General features: G+C 41.4%; 1 protein-coding gene across 6 annotated transcripts in view; it reads left to right on the forward strand.

Moving 5' to 3' along the window:
- The window catches only part of PIEZO2 (piezo type mechanosensitive ion channel component 2), a 737,984-nt gene that overhangs the window by 595,418 nt on the left and 122,120 nt on the right, over window positions 1–20,446 (forward strand). For 3 of the 6 annotated variants that reach the window (XM_077270184.1, XM_077270188.1, XM_077270185.1), the window contains exons 30-33: window positions 10,968–11,089; window positions 12,214–12,285; window positions 16,788–16,891; window positions 17,985–18,083. In XM_077270184.1, coding sequence (XP_077126299.1) covers window positions 10,968–11,089; window positions 12,214–12,285; window positions 16,788–16,891; window positions 17,985–18,083 — 397 coding nt within the window. The remainder of the gene's footprint in view (window positions 1–10,967; window positions 11,090–12,213; window positions 12,286–16,787; window positions 16,892–17,984; window positions 18,084–20,446) is intronic. The other 3 variants (XM_077270186.1, XM_077270189.1, XM_077270187.1) reach the window with 1 other exon arrangement.

The raw sequence follows: 20,446 nt of genomic DNA on the forward strand, positions 1-20,446 counted from the left end.
TCCTCACTTCAATAACGGAGGGAAATGATGGGTTGTCATGGTATGTTGTTATCTGCTATTATTGTCCTCCTGTGCACTCTGTACTTGAGTTTCATAAGAGAATGTAATTTTTATTTTTTGCTGCAAAACAATTCCAGGTTCAAATCCCTTAATACTTTAATCCCGGAGGTATTTTCGTTTTTGCATTTTTGTTTTTGCTCCCCTTCTTCCCAGAGCCATAACTTTTTAATTTTTCAGTCAATATGGCCATGTGATGGCTTGTTTTTTGTGGGACGAGTTGTACTTTTGAACGATACCATTCGTTTTAATGTATTGTGTACTGGAAAACTGGAAAAAAATTCCAACTGTTTGGTGAGAGCTTATTTTTTTGCACGCTGAGCTGACTTGTTAATAATGCCATTTTGGTGCAGATACGATCTTTTGATAGCCAGTTATTGCATTTTAATGCAATGTTGCGGCGAACAAAAAAACTTAATTCTGGCATTTTGACTTTTTCTCTCATTACGCCGTTTAGCGATCTTAATTCTTTTTTTTTATGGGCAGCGCTCATAGAAATCTGGCAGTGACAACCATATTGGTCTGCTGGAGACCTCTGGTTGTCATACAATCCCATCGGCGACCCGCAGTCATGTGACACGGGCGCCTATGCGCGGGATTTCTTTTGCACTTGCCGGAAGCACGTGTTAAATGCCGCTGTCAGAGGTTGACAGCGGCATTTAACTAGTTAACAGCCTTGGGTGGATCACGATACCACCTGCGGCTGTTAGAGGCACATGTCAGCTGTTCAAAACAGCTGACATATGCTGGAAAAGATGTGGTCTCAACGCCGGAGCCCACATCAAAGGGAGGGAGTCCATCATTGGCGTACTATTCCGCCCGATGTCGGAAAGGGGTTAAAGAAACTAAAAAATAAAGTAAAAATATTACAAAAAAAGTTTTAAAAAATATATTAACCCCTTCATAACCCAGCCTATTTTGACCTTAATGACCTGGCCGTTTTTTGCAATTCTGACCAGTGTCCCTTTATGAGGTAATAACTCAGGAAAGCTTCAACGGATCCTAGAGGTTCTGAGACTGTTTTTTCGTGACATATTGGGCTTTACTTTAGTGGTGAATTTAGGACGATAATTTTTGCGTTTATTTGTGAAAAAAATGGAAATTTGGCCAAAATGCTTCACAAATTGATCTGTAAAAATGAGAAAGTACGTTTTTTTTCACAAAAAAGGTTTTTTAGCCTCAATTTGTTCATTTCCACATGGGCAAAAGGATAAAATGGATCCTAAAATGTGTTGGGCAATTTGTCCTGAGTACACCGATACCTCACATGTGGGGGTAAACCACTATTTGTGCACACGGCAGGGCTCGGAAGGGAAGGAGCGCCATTTGACTTTTGAATGAAAAATTAGCTCCAATCGTTAGCGGACACCATATCGCGTTTGGAGAGCCCCTGTGTGCCTGTTGTGAATTCTGCTTTTGGGCTCCCTCCGGTGGTTGTAGGTGGTAATGCAGTTGCCCCTGAGTTGCAGCCCTGGTCAGGTGTATCTGCTGATTGCAGTTCTGACTGGGGTATTTAGGCGTGCAGGATTCATTTGTCCTTGCCAGATGTCAATTGTTCTTGGGAAGTTATGGACCTCTGCCTGGTTCCTCCTGCCTTCCTGCCAAATCAGCAAAGATAAGTGTCTGGGTTTTTTTTCCTGTGGCACACATGCAGTGTGCTTCACAATTCAGTGCTATTCTTTGTGTTTTCTTGTCCAGCTTCGATTGTGTCAGTATTTTCTCAGTCTTGTTGGATTCTCTGGAGTGGCAGATATACACTCCATGTCTTTAGTTAGATTGTGGAACTTTTTGTATTATCTGCTGTGGATATTTTTGGAAGGGTTTTAATACTGACCGCCTAGTAATCTGTCCTATCCTTTCCTATTTAGCTAGAGTGGCCTCTTTTGCTAAATCCTGTTTCTACCTGCGTGTGTCTATTCTTCTCCTACTCGCAGTCATTATTCGTGGGGGGCTGCCTATCCTTTGGGGGTCTACTCTGAGGCAAGGTAGCATTCCTATTTCCCTCTATAGGGATATTTAGTCCTCCGGCTGTGTCGAGGTGTCTAGGTTCGTGTTAGGCACACCCCACGGCTACTTCTAGTTGCGGTGTTAGTTCAGGATTGCGGTCAGTACAGGTTCCACCAACTCCAGACAAAGTTTCATGCGGCTCCAAGGTCACCGGATCATAACAGTACAACTGGCCAATAATGAGTTAAATGCATCTCAGAAGAAGGGAAGAAAGGGGTTGAGCCATTTTTTTTTCTGCAGTCTGTTTTGTCTTTTTTTTCCCTCTTTATCTATGGGTGGCTGAGGAGTCTTGTGCCAGCATGGATGTTCAGGAACTAGCTTCTCGTGTAGATCAGCTTGCTGCTAGGGTACAGGGTATTTCTGATTATATTGTTTAGACTCCTGCTTTAGAGCCGAAGATTCCTACCCCTGATTTGTTTTTTGGTGATAGGTCCAAATTTGGGGGTTTTAAAAACAATTGTAAACTGTTTTTTGCTCTGAGACCGCGATCCTCCGGTGATTCTATTCAGCAGGTTAAAATTGTCATCTCCCTGCTGCGTGGCGATCCTCAGGATTGGGCATTTTCCCTGGAATCTGGGAATCCTGCCTTGCTTAATGTAGATTCCTTTTTTCAGGCTTTAGGATTATTATATGATGAACCGAATTCTGTGGATCAAGCGGAGAAAACCTTGTTGGCCCTGTCTCAGGGTCAAGAGGTGGCAGAATTGTATTGTCAGAAATTTAGAAAATGGTCTGTGTTGACTAAATGGAATGATGATGCTTTGGCGGCAATTTTCAGAAAGGGTCTTTCTGAATCCGTTAAAGATGTTATGGTGGGGTTTCCCACGCCTTCCGGTCTGAGTGATTCTATGTCTCTGGCCATTCAGATTGATCGGTGCTTGCGGGAGCGTCAAACTGTGCACGCTGTGGCGTCGTCCTTAGAGCAAGGTCCTGAGCCAATGCAGTGTGATAGGATTTTGTCTAGAACGGAACGACAAGGATTCAGACGTCAGAATAGGTTGTGTTATTATTGTGGCGACGCTTCTCATGTCATTTCAGTCTGCCCTAAGCGGACAAAAAGGATCGCTAGTTCATTTACTATCAGTACTGTACAACCTAAATTTCTGTTATCGGTATCCTTGATCTGCTCATTGTCATCATTTTCTGTCATGGCGTTTGTGGATTCAGGCGCCGCCTTGAACTTAATGGATTTTGAGTTTGCCAGGCAGCAGGTTAAAATTGTCATCTCCCTGCTGCGTGGCGATCCTCAGGATTGGGCATTTTCCCTGGAATCTGGGAATCCTGCCTTGCCTTGCTTTAACCTGCTGAAATGTGGTTTTCCCTTGCAGCCTTTGCAGAACCCTATCCCTTTAAGGGGGATTGATGCTGAACCTTTGGCTAAAAATAAGCCCCAGTTTTGGACACAGGTGACCATGCACATGGCACCAGCCCATCAGGAAGATTGTCGATTTCTGGTGTTGCATAATCTGCATGATGTTATCGTGCTGGGTTTTCCGTGGTTGCAAGTACATAATCCTGTGTTGGATTGGAAATCTATGTCTGTGACTAGTTGGGGTTGTCAGGGGGTTCATAATGATGTTCCTTTGATGTCAATCTCCTCTTCTTCCTCTTCTGAAATTCCAGAGTTTTTGTCTGAATTTCAGGATGTATTCGATGAGCCCATGTCCAGTTCCCTTCCACCGCACAGGGACTGTGATTGTGCTATAGACTTGATTCCAGGCAGTAAGTTTCCTAAGGGCCGACTTTTCAACCTGTCTGTGCCTGAACATACCGCCATGCGGAGTTATGTTAAGGAGTCTTTGGAGAAAGGGCATATTCGGCCATCTTCTTCACCGTTGGGAGCGGGTTTTTTCTTTGTTGCTAAGAAGGATGGCTCCTTGAGACCTTGTATTGATTATCGCCTCTTGAATAAGATCATGATCAAGTTTCAATACCCTTTACCTTTGATTTCCGATTTGTTTGCTAGGATTAAGGGGGCTAGTTGGTTTACGAAGATTGACCTTCGGGGGGCATATAATCTTGTTCGTATTAAGCAGGGTGATGAACGGAAAACTGCGTTTAATACGCCCAAAGGCCATTTTGAATACCTTGTGATGCCATTCGGGCTCACTAACGCTCCATCTGTTTTTCAATCCTTCATGCATGATATCTTCCGGACTTATATTGATAAATTCTTGATTGTATATTTGGACGATATTTTGATTTTTTCCGATGATTGGAAGTCTCATGTGGAACAGGTCAGGATGGTATTTCAGATCCTTCGTGACAATGCTTTGTTTGTGAAGGGGTCGAAGTGTCTCTTTGGGGTGCAGAAGGTTTCTTTTTTGGGCTTCATGTTTTCTCCCTCATCTATGGAGATGGATCCTGTTAAGGTTCAGGCCATTCATGATTGGATTCAACCTACATCCGTGAAGAGCCTTCAGAAATTTTTGGGTTTTGCAAATTTTTATCGCCGTTTCATTGCTAACTTCTCCAGCGTGGTTAAACTCTTGACTGATTTGACGAAAAAAGGCGCTGATGTGGCAAATTGGTCCTCTGCGGCTGTCTCTGCCTTTCAGGAGCTTAAACGCCGATTTACTTCTGCTCCGGTGTTGCGCCAACCAGATGTTTCTCTTCCGTTTCAGGTTGAGGTTGACGCTTCTGAGATTGGGGCAGGGGCCGTTTTGTCTCAGAGGGATTCTGTTGGTTCTTTGATGAAACCATGTGCCTTCTTTTCCCGCAAGTTTTCGCCTGCTGAACGCAATTATGATGTCGGCAATCGGGAGTTGTTGGCTATGAAGTGGGCGTTTCAGGAGTGGTGACATTGGCTTGAGGGAGCTAAGCACCGTATTGTGGTCCTGACCGATCATAAGAATTTGATTTACCTCGAGTCTGCCAAACGGCTGAGTCCTAGACAGGCTTGATGGTCCTTGTTTTTTTCCCGTTTTGATTTCGTGGTTTCATATCTTCCGGGTTCTAAGAATATTAAGGCTGATGCCCTTTCTAGGAGTTTTTTGCCTGATTCTCCTGAGTTCCTTGAACCGGTCGGCATTCTGAAAGAAGGGGTGGTCCTTTCTGCCATTTCCCCTGATTTACGGCGGGTTCTTCAGGAATTTCAGGCTGATAGACCTGACCGCTGTCCTGTGGGGAAATTGTTTGTTCCTGACAGATGGACTAGTAGAATGATTTCTGAGGTTCACTGTTCTATGTTGGCTGGTCATCCTGGTATTTTTGGTACCAGAGATTTGGTTGGTAGGTCCTTTTGGTGGCCTTCGTTGTCACGTGATGTGCGTTCTTTTGTGCAGTCCTGTGGGACTTGTGCGCGGGCCAAGCCTTGTTGTTCCCGTGCTAGTGGGTTACTTTTGCCATTGCCGGTCCCTGAGAGGCCCTGGACGCATATTTCTATGGATTTTGTTTCTGATCTTCCGGTTTCCCAGAGGATGTCGGTTATTTGGGTTGTTTGTGACCGGTTTTCTAAGATGGTTCATTTGGTGCCTTTGCCTAAATTGCCTTCCTCTTCAGAGTTGGTTCCGTTGTTTTTTCAGCATGTGGTTCGTTTGCATGGTATTCCGGAGAATATTGTGTCCGACAGAGGTTCCCAGTTTGTTTCTAGGTTTTGGTGGGCCTTTTGTGCTAGGCTGGGCATTGATTTGTCTTTTTCTTCTGCATTTCATCCTCAGACAAATGGCCAGACCGAGCGAACTAATCAGACTTTGGAGACTTATTTGAGAAGCTTTGTGTCTGCCGATCAGGATGACTGGGTGGCCTTTTTGCCATTGGCCGAGTTTGCCCTTAATAATCGGGCTAGTTCGGCTACTTTGGTTTCGCCTTTTTTTTGTAATTTTGGTTTTCATCCTCGTTTTTCTTCTGGGCAGATTGAGCCTTCCGACTGTCCTGGTGTGGATTCTGTGGTTGACAGGTTGCAGCAGATTTGGGCTCATGTGGTGGACAATTTGGTGTTGTCTCAGGAGGAGGCTCAACGTTTTGCTAATCGTCGTCGGTGTGTTGGTTCCCGGCTTCGGGTTGGGGATTTGGTTTGGTTTTCTTCCTGTCATGTTCCTATGAAGGTCTCTTCCCCTAAGTTTAAGCCTCGGTTTATTGGTCCTTATAGGATTTCTGAGATTATTAATCTGGTGTCTTTTCGATTGGTGCTTCCGGCCTCTTTTGCTATCCATAATGTCTTCCATAGATCTTTGTTGTGGAAATATGTGGTGCCCGTTGTTCCCTCTGTTAATCCTCCGGCCCCTGTTTTGGTTGATGGGGAGTTGGAGTATGTGGTTGAGAAGATTTTGGATTCTCGTTTTTCGAGGCGGAGGCTTCAGTACCTTGTCAAATGGAAGGGTTATGGCCAGGAGGATAATTCTTGGGTTTTTGCTTCTGATGTCCATGCTGCTGATTTGGTCCGTGCCTTTCATCTGGCTCGTCCTGATCGGCCGGGGGGCGCTGGTGAGGGTTCGGTGACCCCTCCTCAAGGGGGGGGGCACTGTTGTGAATTCTGCTTTTGGGCTCCCTCCGGTGGTTGTAGGTGGTAATGCAGTTGCCCCTGAGTTGCAGCCCTGATCAGGTGTATCTGCTGATTGCAGTTCTGACTGGGGTATTTAGGCGTGCAGGATTCATTTGTCCTTGCCAGTTGTCAATTGTTCTTGGGAGGTTATGGACCTCTGCCTGGTTCCTCCTGCCTTCCTGCCAAATCAGCAAAGATAAGTGTCTGGGTTTTTTTTTCCTGTGGCACACATGCAGTGTGCTTCACAATTCAGTGCTATTCTTTGTGTTTTCTTGTCCAGCTTCAATTGTGTCAGTATTTTCTCAGTCTTGTTAGATTCTCTGGAGTGGCAGATATACACTCCATGTCTTTAGTTAGATTGTGGAACTTTTTGTATTATCTGCTGTGGATATTTTTGGAAGGGTTTTAATACTGACCGCCTAGTAATCTGTCCTATCCTTTCCTATTTAGCTAGAGTGGCCTCTTTTGCTAAATCCTGTTTCTACCTGCGTGTGTCTATTCTTCTCCTACTCGCAGTCATTATTCGTGGGGGGCTGCCTATCATTTGGGGGTCTGCTCTGAGGCAAGGTAGCATTCCTATTTCCCTCTATAGGGGTATTTAGTCCTCCGGCTGTGTCGAGGTGTCTAGGTTCGTGTTAGGCACACCCCACGGCTACTTCTAGTTGCGGTGTTAGTTCAGGATTGCGGTCAGTACAGGTTCCACCAACTCCAGAGAAAGTTTCATGCGGCTCCAAGGTCACCGGATCATAACATGTGCCTAAACATTGGAGCTCCCCCACATGTGACCCCATTTTGGAAACTAGACCTCCCATGGAACTAATCTAGATGTGCGGTGACCACTTTAAACCCCCAAGTGCTTCACAGAAATTTATAACGCAGAGCCGTGAAAATAAAAAATCATTTTTCTTTCCTCAAAAATTATTTTTTAGTCTGCTATTTTTTATTTTCACAAGGGTAACTGGAGAAATTGGACCCCAAAAGTTGTTGCCCAGTTTGTCCTGAGTACGCTGATACCCTATATGTGGGGGGCAACCATTGTTTGGGCACACGTCGGGGCTCGGAAGGGAAGTAGTGACGTTTTGAAATGCAGACTTTGATGGAATGGTCTGCGGGCGTCACGTTGCATTTGCAGAGCCCCTGATGTGCCTAAACTGTAGAAACCCCCCACAAGTGACCCCATTTTGGAAACTAGAGCCCCCAAGGAACTTATCTAGATGTGTAATGAGCACTTTGAACCCCCACGTGCTTTACAGAAGTTTACAACGCAGAGCTGTGAAAATAAAAAATTATTTTTCTTTCCTCAAAAATGATGTTTCAGCAAGCAATTTTTTATTTTTGCAAGGGTAACAGGAGAAATTGGACCCCAACAGTTGTTGCCCAGTTTGTCCTGAGTACGCTGGTACCGCATATGTGGGGGTAAACCACTGTTTGGGCACACGTCGGGGCTCGGAAGGGAGGGAGTACCATTTGACTTTTTGAACGCAAGATTGGCTGGAATCAATGGTGGTGCCATGTTGCGTTTGGAGACCCCTGATGTGCCTAAACAGTGGAAACCCCTCAATTCTAACTCCAACACTAACCCAAACACACCCCTAACCCTAATCCCAACTCTAGCCATAACCCTAATCACAGCCCTAACCCCAACACACCCCTACAACCCTAACCCCAACACACCCCTAACCCTAATCCCAACCCTAACCCAACCCTAACCACAACACACCCTTAACCATAACCCTAACCACAAGCATAATGTTAACCCTATTTCCAACCCTAGCCCTAAATCCAACCCTAACTCTAATTCCAACCCTAAACCTAAGGCTATGTGCCCACGTTGCGGATTCTTGTGAGATTTTTCGCAGCATTTTTGAAAAATCCGCAGGTAAAAGGCACTGTGTTTTACCTGCGGATTTACCGCGGATTTCCAGTGTTTTTTGTGCGGATTTCACCTGTGGATTCCTATTGAGGAACAGGTGTAAAATGCTGCGGAGTCTGCACAAAGAATTGACATGCTGCGGAAAATACAACGCAGCGTTTCCGCGCAGTATTTTCCGCACCATGGGCACAGCGAATTTGGTTTTCCATAGGTTTACATGGTACTGTAAACCTGATGGAAAACTGCTACGAATCCGCAGCGGCCAATCCACTGCGGATCCGCAGCCAAATCCGCACCGTGTGCACATAGCCTAATTCTAAGGGTATGTGCACATGCTGCGGAAAACGCTGCGGATCAGCAGCGTTTCCGCAGCTTCAGCATTTTCCCATGAGTTTACAGTTCAATGTAAACCTATGGGAAACAAAAAACGCTGTGCACATGCTGCGGAAAAACTGCGCGGAAACGTAGTGGTTTACATTCTGCAGCATGTCACTTTCTGCGGATTCCGCAACGGTTTTACAGCTGCTCCTATAGAAAACCGCAGTTGTAAAACCGCAGTGAAATCCGCAGAAAAAACACTGTAAATCCGCAATGAATCCGCAGCGGTTTTGCACTGCGGATTTATCAAATCCACTGTGGAAAAATCCGCAGAGGACCAGAATACGTGTGCACATAGCCTTACCCAAACCCTAATTCTAACCCTAACCCTAGTTCTAACCATAGTTCTAACCCTAACCCTAGTGGAAAAGTAAATATATTTTCTTCATTTTATTATTGTCCCCACCTATGGGGGTGATAAAGGGGGGGGGTTCATTTACTTTTTTTTTTATTTTGATCACTGTGATCACAGTGTTTTATCACAGTGATCAAAATGTACATGGAACGAATCTGCCGGCCGGCAGATTCGGCGGGCGCACCGCGCATGCACCCGCCATTTTGGAAGATGGCGGCACCCATGGAACAGACGGACGGACACCTGGAGGCTCGGTAAGTATGAGGGGGGGATCGAAGCACAGGGGGGATCAGAGCACGGGGGGGGATCGGAGCACGGGGGAGCGGACAGGAGGACGGGGAAGGGGAGCGGAGCACAGGACGGAGGACTGGGGAGGAGATCGGTGGGGGGGGCAGATCAGGGTTTCCAGCCATGGCCGATGATATTGCAGCATCGGCCATGGCTGGATTGTAATGTTTCACCATTTTTCATAGGTGAAATATTACAAATTGCTCTGATTGGCTGTTGCACTTTCAACAGCCAATCAGAGCGATCGTAGCCACGTGGGGGCAAAGCCACCCCCCCCCCCCCCTGGCTAAAGTACCACTCCCCCTGTCCCTGCAGATCGGGTGAAATTGGAGTTAACCCTTTCACCCGATCTGCAGGGACGCGATCCCTTCATGACGCCACATAGGCGTCACAGGTCGGATGGGCACCGACTTTCATAACGCCTACATGGCGTCACAGGTCGGGAAGGGGTTAAATAATCTAATAATCTAATCTTCGGATAAAGTCCAATCTATCAAAATATAAATTTAATTAACGAGATCAGTAAGTGCTATAAAGAGAAAATAAATTTAAATACCAAATGTCAGTCACCGGCACGAAAAATGCAATAAGAAGTGATCAAAAGACATTGTATTAATAAAATTGTCAGCTCACCACACAAAAAAACAGATCGTAGCACAGCTCCATTGACAAAAACATTAAAACATTACAGATCTTGGAAAATGTTGGCACACTTTTTTTTTATTTTTTTTTTACAAATTTACTATTTTTTCATTGCTTAAAGAGGTGGTCCACTACTACTAGGAATTTTCCTCTATCAGTAGGAGGCTGATGTGCAGTACCCTGCCACTGCCACTATCAGAAGACAGAGCATCTCTACCACTGAGCAGTCCCGACCAGCGGATGCCACCACTGACACCGAGATCAGCTGATTGGCGGGGATGCCAAGTGTCAGACTCAGACAGATCAGATATTGATGTCCTAGAATAAGTCATCAATGATAAGGTAGTGGACAACCTCTTTCAGTTTAAAAAAAACAACATAAAGTTTGGTATTGTTCTGATCTGGAGAGTCATATTGCCAGGTAATTTTTACAGCACAATCTATGCTATACCAACCGAAAAGACAATTACAGAATTGGATTTTTTTTCACTGTTTCATTTCATCTAGAGTTTTTTTTCCTGTTTTTCACTGCATTGAATTGTAAAATCAATAGCATCATGTAAAACAACAACTTGTCCTGCATTAAACAAACCCTCATATAATTATGTCAGTAGAAAAATAAAAGAAAGTTATGGCTCGTGGAAGGAAAAAAAGTGCAGAAATGGAAAATATTCTGGTTTGGAAAAGGATAACGTAGCCCCTTCCATACTTCTTGAACAATGTCAGTGTTTGAAAAATATTTAAATAAATATGCAGTGAATACAGAATATTCATAGTCATCTCTGTGAGCATTTTATAGCACAGCTTAAATCCATTGGTATTGATTGATGTTAGATTGTGTTGCATGTGTACTGGGCATGTCAAAACACTGTTAATTTTGTTAGGATGGATCGAATTAAAGCAAGGCAAGAAAAATATAAAAAAGGTAAAGAAAGAATGTTGAGTCTTGCACAGGAGTCAGGAGAAGGCCATGAGATTCAGAAACCTGATGAGGATGATGATGAAGGTACGGTACTTTTATTTCGCAAGGTAATTGAACATTTAAGGATGAAATGCAAAATTGCAAATTTAGTACATGGAATTGCAAAACATTTGAATTAGGTGTAATTGATGTTTTCTTTTAAATTTTAATGTTTTGTTAACATTCATGCAGTTTATTGCATCAATACAAAAGGGGTTAAAAAGCTGTTATTTGAATATCTCCACACAAAATGAATTTGTGTAGAAATATAGTTTTGAAATTGATTACAAGACATTTTTAAATGGTATGTATAATCTACATCTTAAAGCATTGATGACAAATGCCACATTCTAGACCTGCATGCTTGAACAGACAATCTACCAATTTAGGAAAGACAAGAGACATGGCTGCAGATGTCATTTTTCTGGTAGCTCCAATAAACAAAATACAGTATAGATAAAAAAAAAAAGGTGACAGAATTAATAGCATATTGAATGCAGCTGGCCATTTCCTTTCTTCATGTCTAATGTTAAACAAAACTATGCATGAAAAGGACTTGCCTAGATCAGCCAATAGGTTTGCAGTATTTTTTCTCTAAAATGTTGTAATGAGAGCTGAAATTTGATTGTTTGGTAATAGGAGCACCCACACTTAATTCTACATTTCCTCTACTTAGCATGGATATCAACACTGTAAGACTTAATGATGTTTTAACTGATTGAACAATTAATCTTCCCTAAGGGTTGTCCAGGACTTAGATGATCAGCTCCCATTTATTTAATTAAAGCTTGAGCTACAGTGCCCAAAAACAGTCGCTACACAGTGTAGGGGAACTGGGGTGTCCCAGCTCTGTACTCTCCTTACATCCAGCCACGGTGGAACCTGCAAAACCACTGGTTGTGGGGGTGCTAGGTGTCATATCCCCACCAATCTGATATCGATGACCTATCCTAAGGATAAGTCATCAATATCAAAGTCTTGCGCAAATCTTTAAATCATATTTCTCAATGTATCCGAGGATTAAAGAGTACATATAATAAAACAGGCAAGTGTTGTCTGTATTACAAGCCACTGTAAAACATGTGAATGGATTGTCATCAGTATCTGACCTTTGTTTGGAAATGTTGAACATCTCATTAACATTAATGTATTAACGTATTTCATTATAGGAGAAGCAGCAAAAGAGAAAGTCAAGGGCAAAAAAAAGCAGTGGTGGCGTCCTTGGGTTGATCATGCTTCCAGTAGGTTTTCTTGATCATTTACCAAGTATATGGATTTGGGCCTTATATCCTTGACCAGAATAGTCTGTTTGTTTTAATGCATGGTTTAGACTTTGTGTCTCCACAGAAGGTTAAGTAAATTACTTCTAAGAATGAGGGACGTCTATTACAGGAAGAGGTCAGACTTGTTATATGCTAATGAGAGCTTAATATGGTCTTGGTCTAAGGGTACCGTCACACAGTGCCATTTTCATCGCTACGACGGCACGATTCGTGACGTTGCAGCGTCGTATGATTATCGCTCCAGCGTCGTAGACTGCGGTCACACGTGGCAATACACGGCGCTGGAGCGATAATTTCATGACGTATTTGCGATGTAGAAGCCGTTGGTTACTGTGCGCACATCGTATACAACCTGTGTCACACGATGCAATCATGCCGCCACAGCGGGACACTAGACGACGAAAGAAAGTTTCAAACGATCTGCTACGACGTACGATTCTCAGCGGGGTTCCGGATCGCAGTAGCGTGTCAGACACTACGATATCGTGTACGATATCGCTAGAACGTCACGAATCGTGCCGTCGTAGCGATGAAAATGGCACTGTGTGATGGTACCCTAAAGACGGTGCCAGTATCTGTTATGGCACATGATAAACAGGAACTCTAGTGACTAGTTTGCCAGACTAGTGGGCTTTACCGTAAGATAATAATTTTGATCAAAGTTTGTAGATTACACTATTGTTACTTACATTCAATATGTGTTTCCATCCAGTTGTTTTTTTTTTATCAGATGTGGATACAATAAGTGGCAGAGTTGGCCATACGCATCCCCTTGAGAGAGCTAAAAATTACATTTATCAGTTTTGTTTAGGATCCTTAAGTATATGACAGAGTATGTGGAGTCACAAATAAACTGTGCCAAGTGATTCTCTGTTCTGATTAACTCTACAAGACTATATTGTTAAAGAGACCGGTCTAATCTATAAATTGTGACATTGGCCTCTATTTTCTGATTCTAGAAATGTTTTCATTATTATCATATGTGCACATGACTCGGGTTTACTGACCCTACATTGTTCAATTAAATACAACCATTATCTTAAGTCTGACTCTTATCCCTGCATGCTCCTTGAGACAAGGAAATGTCAGGATATAGTTTTGTAAGACTTAAAGTGGTTGTACCAAGTTTGGATGTTTGGCTCTCCTCTCCACAGAATAGGAGACAACTTCTCAATCTCTGGGGATTCGACCACTTAGACCCATATGATCCTAAGAATCAAGGCTATGAAGAGCCCCATGTAAATGAAGTGGTGGTCAATCATGTGCACATACGCTTCATTCATTCTCTATTGATTCACTGGAGATAGCTGAGTGCTTTATTCGGTTGGTCTTTGCACTCCCATTAAGATTTAATGAAGTGGAGGTGCACACAATTGACCACTGCGCCAGTCTCTGGATTGATTGGGGTTTTCCAGAAAGTTAATATTAATTGCCTATATTAGATTAATGTGACACCAACGGGGGTATAATTTCTGGGACCCAGTCGATTAGCTGATTAAAGGGCCATGGCACTCCAACGAGTGCATAGCCTCGTTTATTTTGAGCTGGCTATGCCAGATTCCGTGCTCACTGAAACTTAGTCCAATTTATGTAAAATAGGACTGAGTAACAAAACACCATTACTAAAATGTACTGATCTGTGCCTGGTAAACAATGACGGACATACAGAACTCCCTAAAGCACATGCCACCCTCAATCAGTGTGGGTGCCTAAAGCTAGACCCTCTCTGATGACCTATCCTAAGGACATAGGAATAAAACCCTCTAAATTGCCCTCTTTTTTTACTGCCCGTTATCAAACTAGGCCATGCGAGGGTCTTGGCTTTTAGTAGTATTTCTTCTTTAATGACAAAAGAATGTCTAAAACTGTAGTCCTGGAGAATTTGAAAATAAAGGCCAGCCCATTGAAATTGTCTCCCTTGGCTGCCAGTAAAAACGTTATAGAATACATTGCTTTGTATATCAGTGTTTGACAGTCAATGGATTCTTGGAAACTGTGTGGTATAAACATGGCATAAAGTGTTGCAATTACAGTTTTTACAACATGGAAATGTGCATTCTGAAACAATCCAAAGTATAAATGAAAATATGCTATTACAATATTTTATCCCATATTTATACTCACACAGATTAGAAAACCAAAAGCCGTCTCCCATAAATGTATTTTTAAGAGCCCTATTCTAGAATATGCTACACATCAGAACCACTAACATGATGAATAGAACTCTTATTAATATAATGAATTTGTAGAATAAATAAAAAGCCTTTACTAAGTCTGCAATGAGTATGTATCACTAGCACTGAAATTTGGGTCTAGACTGTAAGGTTCAGTTCATTTGGGCAGCAGTGATTGGGGCTTTGGACATTTGGATACAATTGCTTTAGGGTCATTAAGCCTAGCATAGATGATTCTTCTGTCTGGTTTCTTTACCGTCCAGCATCCTAAAACCCTTACTTATTCTTTGGTTTAATTCAATTTCCAGTATCCATATTTATAATGTACTTTTTATCACACTTAAGTGTTCGTACTGATACCAGTGTCCTAAGAACCTAAAGACACTGGTGCCCAAATGATCCTGTGCTTCAATGTCATTGCCCAAATGAACTGCTTCCCTCTGCAACATTTCCCTCTCATTTTGCTCTTATTATTACATATTTAATATCTGCACAGAAACCTGCAGCCTTACAGTAAGAGTGACATCTAGTAGGACTGACTTCCATGTAAAACGTATCTAGTAACTTGATCCAGAATATTTAATCCACTGTAATAATTAGTGAGCAGTAACAGATCCATTCACAAGTAGAAAAAAAACACTAAAATGAAAGAGATGGTAAAATAGATACAAAGCTTTCCTATGGTCAAGTTTGTGTCCACAATCTTCAGTTGTGACTCAAGACATCTCATTCAGCCACATAGGAACATTTTTTTCCCTTAGCTGTGAACAACACAGCCAGAAAAGTAGTGGACCCAAATGTTATACATGAGACCACCCTAAGTGATCTTTTCAAAACTAAGCTTTATAGCTTGATGAAACATGACTAATACTTATAGTCGGTCAGCAAAACAAAATCAAGTACTGTTAATACATGCACATAAACAGTAAGAAGTGTGTGCAATATTTATTTTAGTGCTTACCAGAAACCTTACACATAGAACATGCCGTACATCACTTTATTTCTGAACTTTCAACATTAGTGTCTACTGTTGCATCTTGCTAGAAAAACTCCACTGCAAAATAAATAGTTATTTTATTTCACTTTTATCGCTGTGTAAGTCATTTAAAAAATGTACACAAGCCTTATTATATTCTAAAAGGAGACAGATACATACACACGTGTGACTTGCTGCAATTTCATGTATTGCTTAGTACCTGATGCGTTAATGACAAATAATAAGGGCAAAATGTTCATTTCTGAGAGTTTCTTTCAATGATTGTTACCTGAATGTTAAAGAGCAACGGTCGCTTTAATTTTCATTTTATAAATCAATATTACACATGAAAATAAGAAACTTTGTAGTATACAGTATCTTATCAAAAAAATCTTCTTCTTTCTCCTCCTGGAGTGATCTTTCACTCTCAATTCATGGGTGAAATCTGGACCATCTGTATTCAGCGAATGCAGATTTTTCCATTACTGAGATAGGAAGTAACAGTTGTTTTTTTTATAAGTTTTTATGTAGATGGGAGGACGGAGGAGCTTTGCCTATACATAGAACTATAGTATATCAGTAGTATCTGCCATCTCCTATCTCAGGAATGTAACTATCTGACTTCACTTGAATTCTGATTTTACCTGTGAATTGAGAGTTTTGAGATTGGAACATCAGTTTAGGAGGGGTAAGAAGCAAAATGCTCTTATACGATATATGACAAAGATATTTATTTTAATGTGTAATATTGATTTATAAAATAAAAATGAAAGTGACCGTTTTTCTTTGAGCTTAAAGCCACACATTACTTCAGTAGTTGTATCTATACATAGAAAGTAATGACGTGGCTGCTGTTGAATAATGCTCATCATCTCACCAGCTTTCATTTTGCTATCTTTGTGTTTTCTTAGGCTTGGTGAAACCATAGTCAATGCTGAAATAAAGGTTCTGCTCAAGGATATAAGACATAGGCTATTTAATATATTTACTAACATGGAGGCGAAAAGGTCTTTCTTAATTTACAGGCACTAATCCAACTTTTAAACATTCAGGTTTTAACACGCTGTATCCCGTTTTTTTCTTGTTCACAATTGACAAGTCGATGTTTTTTCTCTGGAGAGGGGTTGGTCAGTTGTAATGAAAGTTTTCACTTTAGTAAAGCCAAATGTTGATGTACTTGTGAATGTCTATGGTATTCTGTATGTGCTGAGCATTCATGTTAGTGGTAAGATCTTAGAAACAATAATATTGGTGGTAGTAAAATGCTTCACAGCTTTTCTACAAATGAGTAACTGCTTTATTTTACTTAGTGGTCAGAAGCGGTGATTATTATTTATTTGAGACGGACAGTGAAGAAGAGGAAGAAGATGAAACGAAGGATGAGGATGAGGTCAGAAGAAAATCTGCTTTTCAGGTAGGTATTTATGGAAAAGAAAGAGGTCTTGTGCACGGCAGACACAAAGGTTTTGCTGTCAAGACAAGCTTGATAATAAGTATGTTTTATTGTCTTCTATGTGTATAAAGACTGCAATGAACACGTGGTTTCATTCAGTTTCAATGCTGCTTGCTTATAGCATTGACAAAACCCTTTATTCTGGGAAAGGTGTTTTCCATTTATGTCTATCTTCACTTTTACTAGGAGACTCGTGAAAAATAAAGTTTTATCCAGAGCTTTTATTTTTCAATAACACAAGAAAGAGAAAAGTGAAGAAGCAAATCTTGGCATTGCTTACTGTTGCTTGAAAAGCTTTTGTTTAAATGAATTACAGTACTTTCATGTGACTTGATTTTTTTTTATCTTTATAATATGTATAGTATTGTCTTCTGTAGTAAAAGAATAAAACTCCCTTAACTAATGTGAAATGTACAGATGTTGTCAAAATTATCTCCTTTTCCACTGGTTATATACAATATTGTAAAATTTGTGCATTTTTTTTACTTACATTCTTCAATTCCTATTATTAGAATAATAACTAGTATTCGAAAGAAAAAAAAAGTAATTTGCACAACTTGATGGTACATTTAGCTGCGCTCTTGTCTGAGCATAGCCACTATAGGATGAAGCTGAAAGCGTGGCTTGCTGTAATTATAAATAATTATAAAGTTGGTGCTACAGTACATCTGTATATTTCTACACACAATATCATACCTAACATAGGTTGCATTTGTACAATAATTAAATGTTTTCATTGTATCAATCTTGCAAGAACTAAATACATCAAGACTCTTGTGTTGTAAATTTTAACAAACTAAGATCAATCGTGCATGAAGATGTTAAAGAAAATAAACCACAAATAACCTGTGTGTTCATTATAATGGTGTGTTGTTGTACAACATATTGAACTTCATGGCATCTGCTATTTATGCCTGCTCACTAACTAACCATTGACTGGCTTGATTCAGGCTCACATAGTAACATTGCTCATGTGCTTTAATGTATGATTACACTACAGTCATTGTATATTCACTGTTTTATACTAATTCCTATTGCTTTGTCCTTCTTTTAGAGAGCTATTGGAAAGTTTGCTTCAGCCATTTTAGCCTTGCCAAAGTCTGTCATTAAACTGCCTAAAACAATTCTTCAGTATTTAATCAGAGCTGCAAAGGTATTCATCAGGAAATAGTGTGTGCTAACTGTGTTGGTAGGGGTAGTGCGTTAATAAACTGTACCCTTCAAAATGCCTCCTCTGCATTTCTTCTTCTTTAATTGTATGGGCCCATGTGTAATCAATATTAAAATCAGAACATTGGTCACTTTTAATATATCAGTAATCCATCTGAAATAATAGCAAACTGTATAAGCCCAACACAAAATTCGATTTTGTTTTTGTAGAAATGCAAATGTAGGCATTGTTATCTTTCCATGACATTCCTATTACTGTTATTGAAAGGTAAAATCCAAGTGCATGTACCAATAGAGTTGGAAGTAGAATTAGAATTTCCCTTCTTTCATTTTTTATTTTCTCAGGAAGCTGGTAAGACTTTTTAATCACCAAATAATACAGAATTTGCAAATGTGCTACTTAGGTTATGTTAAAATCATTAGAACTTTTTTTTGCTTCTCGAGAAAGAAACATTTGTACTTTTGCAATCCAACCATTTGCCATCATTTTCGTTATTTGGCCTTATTGATAGAAAATGCTCAATACATTTTACCCTTTATCTCTTACATAGATTATTTAAGCTTAAACTGCTATTGCAGGCAGTTCTGTCAGTTATAAGTCAATGGTATTATATGACACTTTCAGAATGAATAGTGGCTTATGACACATGTACCCCGGAGCCCTTTATTAACCTGGTTACTAAGCTTCTAACAGAGTAGCTGTCCATTCTTGTCCAGACAGTGGTCCTGAATGGGGAACCCCATGTCTGTGTTGTCCACATGCCCTAACTGCTTATGAGCAGAGTTGGTTGTGCTAAGACAACCCCTCTAAGTATATCAAAATCTAGTGGCATTATAAAATAAAAGTAGAAACCAATTAAAAATGAGAGTCAACGTAAGTTCCTCTTTTCACAAGTCACTTCAAGTCACATGTCATGTCTGAGATTACTACAGTCCAGGAGGAACTGCTTTGTAATATTTTAGCCAGAATGAGAACTGTAATTTTGAAAAATCATATTTTTTGGACTATAAGGGTAATTTCACACAGGGCGTTTTTGCTGCTTTTTTTCTGCAGCAAAACCTGATCATCTTGACAGGAAAGAGGCTGCGTCAAAAATGCAGGTTTAGGTGCGTTTTTGGTGCATTTTTGTAGCGTATGTTGTGCGTTTTTTTGGTGCGTGTTTTTTTTTTCTCTTTATCCAGGCTAATGTCCTTGGATTTTCAGCAGCAAAAACGCAGCGTTTTTGCTGTGTTTTTTTCAACACCCATTCAAGTCAATGGGTGACAAAACGCAGCAAAAACGCTGAAAGAAGTGACATGCTCTATGCCAAAAAAACGCAGCAATGCACAAAATACTGATCAAACAAAAAACCGATGTGTGTTAGGGGTCGAGTTCCCCCCACTGCACAGGGAGAATCTCAAACTATCTCCGCTGCGGTCTCCCATTCTTCTCCAGCCGCAGTGGAGCCTGCTCAGCAGAGATGTCGGTCCCAGCGTCTGGCTCAGCCTGATACGGTGTGGATGGTTACTGCTGCCTTTCCAGGCTCAGCCATTGTAGCCAGTACTGGTCAGCGGCGAGCAGACGTCTCTGGGACTAAGTCCTGCTTTTTCCCTTCTGAGCATGCCCAAGGTAAGTCCTCTCATTGGAAGTCGGGGGTCACATGCTCAGGTACTACAGCAGGTCCCATTGGTCCTCTAGGAAGGTCCTGAAGTGGCTCAGGTACTGTAGCAGCTCCCATTGGTTCTCTAGGAAGGTCCTGCAGTTGCTGCAGCTATAAAAGGTTTGCATGGCCGCACGGCCATGCGCTAGTATCAACTAAGTTATGTGTTCTGCGCCAGTGTGGTCATATGTATGTGGATTCAGGGCCCGGCTGAAATAAGGCCCTAGAATACCGGCACCTCTGGTGAGGAGTTTTGTGTGTGCTATTCTGACTGCATGACCACAGTTCGCTCTATTTGGTAGCTGTGTTCCTCTGTGAGGTTAACAGGGCACAGCGTTTTCTTGTCTTAGTGACTCTGCGAAGTAACAGAGTTCACTTATACCGCCATATAGTACCGTCAGTTACTAGCAGCGGGTTTTACTCCTGCACGGTGGACCCCGGGTTGTGAACGCATCTATTACTCTATAAATATATATTTGGTGCGTTCCGCCAAACCCTAGCAATGTGTGTGCATGAGATTTCTGAAATCTCATAAGCTTTGCTGGTACTGTAAAAAGCAGTTGAAAATTAGCATAAAAGAACGCAGCAAAAATACGCAGCAAAAAAGTCCTGTGTGAACTTACCCTAAGACGCACCTAGGATTTAGAGAAGGAAATTAGAAAAAATATTGAAGCAAAAAATGTGGTCAATTCTGTTCTAATATCCC

The sequence above is a fragment of the Ranitomeya variabilis genome, chromosome 6 (assembly GCF_051348905.1).
Source record: "Ranitomeya variabilis isolate aRanVar5 chromosome 6, aRanVar5.hap1, whole genome shotgun sequence".
Classification (NCBI taxonomy): Eukaryota; Metazoa; Chordata; class Amphibia; order Anura; family Dendrobatidae; genus Ranitomeya; species Ranitomeya variabilis.